General features: G+C 58.2%; 1 protein-coding gene across 1 annotated transcript; it reads left to right on the forward strand.

Moving 5' to 3' along the window:
* Window positions 1–1,142: 1,142 nt before the first annotated feature.
* SPRG_19425 (hypothetical protein) lies at window positions 1,143–2,444 on the forward strand (the record flags this gene model as incomplete). The annotated part of the gene is made up of 10 exons (XM_012341269.1): window positions 1,143–1,203; window positions 1,251–1,336; window positions 1,390–1,459; window positions 1,508–1,552; window positions 1,604–1,683; window positions 1,729–1,814; window positions 1,867–1,966; window positions 2,017–2,087; window positions 2,143–2,254; window positions 2,301–2,444. 10 exons carry the CDS (start codon window positions 1,143–1,145, stop codon window positions 2,442–2,444), a joined length of 855 nt encoding a protein of 284 aa, XP_012196659.1.
* Window positions 2,445–3,215: the final 771 nt, after the last annotated feature.

The raw sequence follows: 3,215 nt of genomic DNA on the forward strand, positions 1-3,215 counted from the left end.
TGGCCCGCGCTGCTTGGTGCGAGGCTGTAGCAAAAGCTCCCAAGCCGGCGGCAAGTGCATCGCGCACGGCGGTGGCCAGCTCTGCATGCAGCCAGGCTGCCACATGCGAGCGCAGCGTGGCAAGCGCTGTTCAATGCACGGCGGCTTTGTTCTCTGCGCGGCCGCGGGCTGCTTCAACAAGGACCGCGGCGGCGGCTTGTGCAACCAGCACCGCCAGCATCTGCTCTGCAGCGTCCCCACGTGCAAGCGTCTCGGCAAGGTCAATGGCGTTTGCACGCAGCACTACAAGATCGCCAAGCACGCCACGGACCACAGCAACGCCGACGGCGTCGTCCCGCACCCGCCTGGCCTAGAGCGCATCGAGCTGTAGCCGCGTTGTTGCCATCTCGTCCTTGGCTCTAGCAGAATATCCTCGCAGTGGCACCGACCACAAATACCAACCGGATCTTCGAGTGGATCTTCGCTCTTCGATTCCGGTCCCGTATCCGGGGCATGGCAGACAGGCGGGTATGAAGCGGAGGAGCTCCGGAAGCGTTCTACCGCGCATGGCATGCGAAGAACACGTTACTGGGGTGGGTGCAGCACACTGGGTGAGACCACTGGCCACACCAATCTGGATCCTGCAGACGATGCATCTCGCAATGCAAGCTCACACGCTCACACGCGAAGCGGGAAATGCCTGTCTCCAAGATTACATAAAGTAGCGAGCGCTCCGAGATTGGACGGTCGGGTCGAGAGGCTGCAGGCGTGCATCGAGTACTCGCTCGCTGGAGATGCTACCGCTTCTTGGCAGCAATGACAGTCCAAAAGGCTCTCATTTGGCGCCTAACTACCTTCAGCGTGACATGCGCAGGATGCGACGCGATCTCATGCGGTGCTACGCATTGCGCCGCCTTTGATATGACAGATAGGACGATCAATCATACTATATGTGGATTGCGTCGACGGCGTTAAAGGCAGTTGCGGATGGGCTCTCACGCAGTACGCTGCATTACGCTTCGGACCGATCATCAACCTCTGGCGACGACGACGTCATCATGGCGAGATGCATGAGATAGGATGGCGGATGCACGAGCATAAGCGACGGAGACATATCCAATATCTCTGAAACCGCTGCTCGTACGAGTATCGAATCCGTGACCATGGGCAACGTACATGCATCCAAGACGACCAAGGCCAAGCTGCTCCTGCTCCCAGACGATGGTACGAGGCTTCTCGAGCAAGCACAAGAGAGGACCCTCGGTTTGTAGAAGCGCCGACGCGAACGAGCACCGACGACGTCGCCGAGGGTCTCATGCTGCAGCTGCAAGCCTACGAAGCCGAGCTGCCCAACCAGGTTCGCGCGCGACTTGTAGCTGTTGGCCTTCGTGATGTATGATCCATCATCAGGCCTCGGAGCCATCACTCGAGGCCAACATAGCACTCCTTCACAAAGTGTACTTGGTGGCGATGCACCATGGTACGTCGCTCATCGTGCACAGAACGAGTGCGAGCCTGAATGTGGTAGGCGCGATTTTGCCCCAGCTCTTGCTGGCTCTGGCACCACCAGAGAGTACGTAGTAGCATCCAAGTAGCATGGCCGGAGCAGCATCTCCTGTGTTAGCTACCAGCGCAAACCAGCGCGAGCAGCTGCAGAGAGTGGCCGATATCTGCATCTTTGCGCTCGCTTTTGACAATTTCAAGGTTGAGCTTCGCGTGCCGCCGTTGCTACATCAGACTTTTCTATAGGCCATGACGCCCCGCGTGCAGAACGACGTGAGTCTCTACCGACGGCATCTCGCATCCTCCGCCAAGAGGGAGAATGCGATGCACGAGTACACTTTAGGATCATAGGATGTCCATTGTGTCGACTTGTTTTTTTGGTAGGATTTCAGAGACGCAAGTGAACGCGCTCTCCCTCTTCCTCGGTGAGCACATGCCCGCGATCAAGCTCCTTGGCCGCGCCATTGCCGATACCTTGTTGCACGTACGCTCGACCACAAATGGTTTTTAAAATGATGTGCTGCGCTACGGTAGCACCCCGACGCAGCGACCGCGCTGGCATCTGTCGCCCACGCGGCCTACGCAACGCTATCGACCAAGTCGGCGTACGTCGACCATACCGTACTACATAGTCGTAGGGGTGATGGATGGGCAACGTAGGTCGCTGGACGCAGCGCAAGCTTTCTACTGCATGCGCGCGATGGCGGCGACGATCTTGGTCTTGGACCATAGCCTCGCCCAAGGCGTCTTTGCAGCGTCGTCGCCGCTCAAGGTATCGAGCCGGGAGATTGCCCTTTGACGGGCATGTTGTTGCGTAGATCAAACGCTGTCTTCGAGCGTTGGTCGATGGACGCAAGACGCTGCCAGCGTGCACGCAGCTGCTGGACGCCATCAAGTTTGCCAGTCGCCACGGCAACGACAGCAGTACGCCTCGACACATCCGATTGATGCTGCACAAGTAATGCACAGGAACGATTTCGTACACTAGCTTTTCTACTCTACATGGTGCTTCAACCAACAAGCGGGTAGATGGTTTTCGTGGATCGAATGACACGGGCGTGTCATACATTTAGCCCCGCAATGGACCATCCAGTGAAGTGTGAGCTTGAATTTGGGAAAGCCGGATCCAGCACACTGCACATACGGGACTATGGACTTAATCAAACCACAAACGACGAATCAAATTCCTCGTCCCACAAACGATAGTCGTCATCACCATACGTAACTGCGTCGACGGATCCGAGCGTCTGCAAGCAGCGTGGTACCTCCTTGCGGCAGCGACGACACGCTACCGCGTGGACCATGCCAGTCCACGCAAAGCCGTAGACGTCGTGCAAATGCCGGAGCATGTCGAGGTGGCCGTGGGCTGCCGCGCGGATCATCATGCGCTCCGAGACGCGGCGTGGCAGCTGCATCAATCGCGCTGTCGGCTCTTTTACTGCGTCGCAAACCAGCTGCAAGATGGTGAGGCTGCCAGCGTGCGCAGCGGCCAAGAACAGACTGTGCGTCATCCGATCGAACCCCTCGTCGGTGCGCAGATTGGGCTCGTCGAGCCAGCAACGATGCGAGAGCACGTACGTCACGGTGTCGAGATGGCGTTCCCAAAAGGCAGCCAAGAGGGATTGGAAGCTGCAGTGCTGGCCAAAGCTCTCGTGGAGGTAGCACACGACGGGCAGGTGACCCTTCGACACGGCTTCGTTGATCGCAGTCGGATGTACTCGATGGCCACGCTC

Source organism: Saprolegnia parasitica (genome assembly GCF_000151545.1).
Source record: "Saprolegnia parasitica CBS 223.65 unplaced genomic scaffold supercont2.6, whole genome shotgun sequence".
In the NCBI taxonomy this organism is placed as follows: domain Eukaryota; phylum Oomycota; class Saprolegniomycetes; order Saprolegniales; family Saprolegniaceae; genus Saprolegnia; species Saprolegnia parasitica.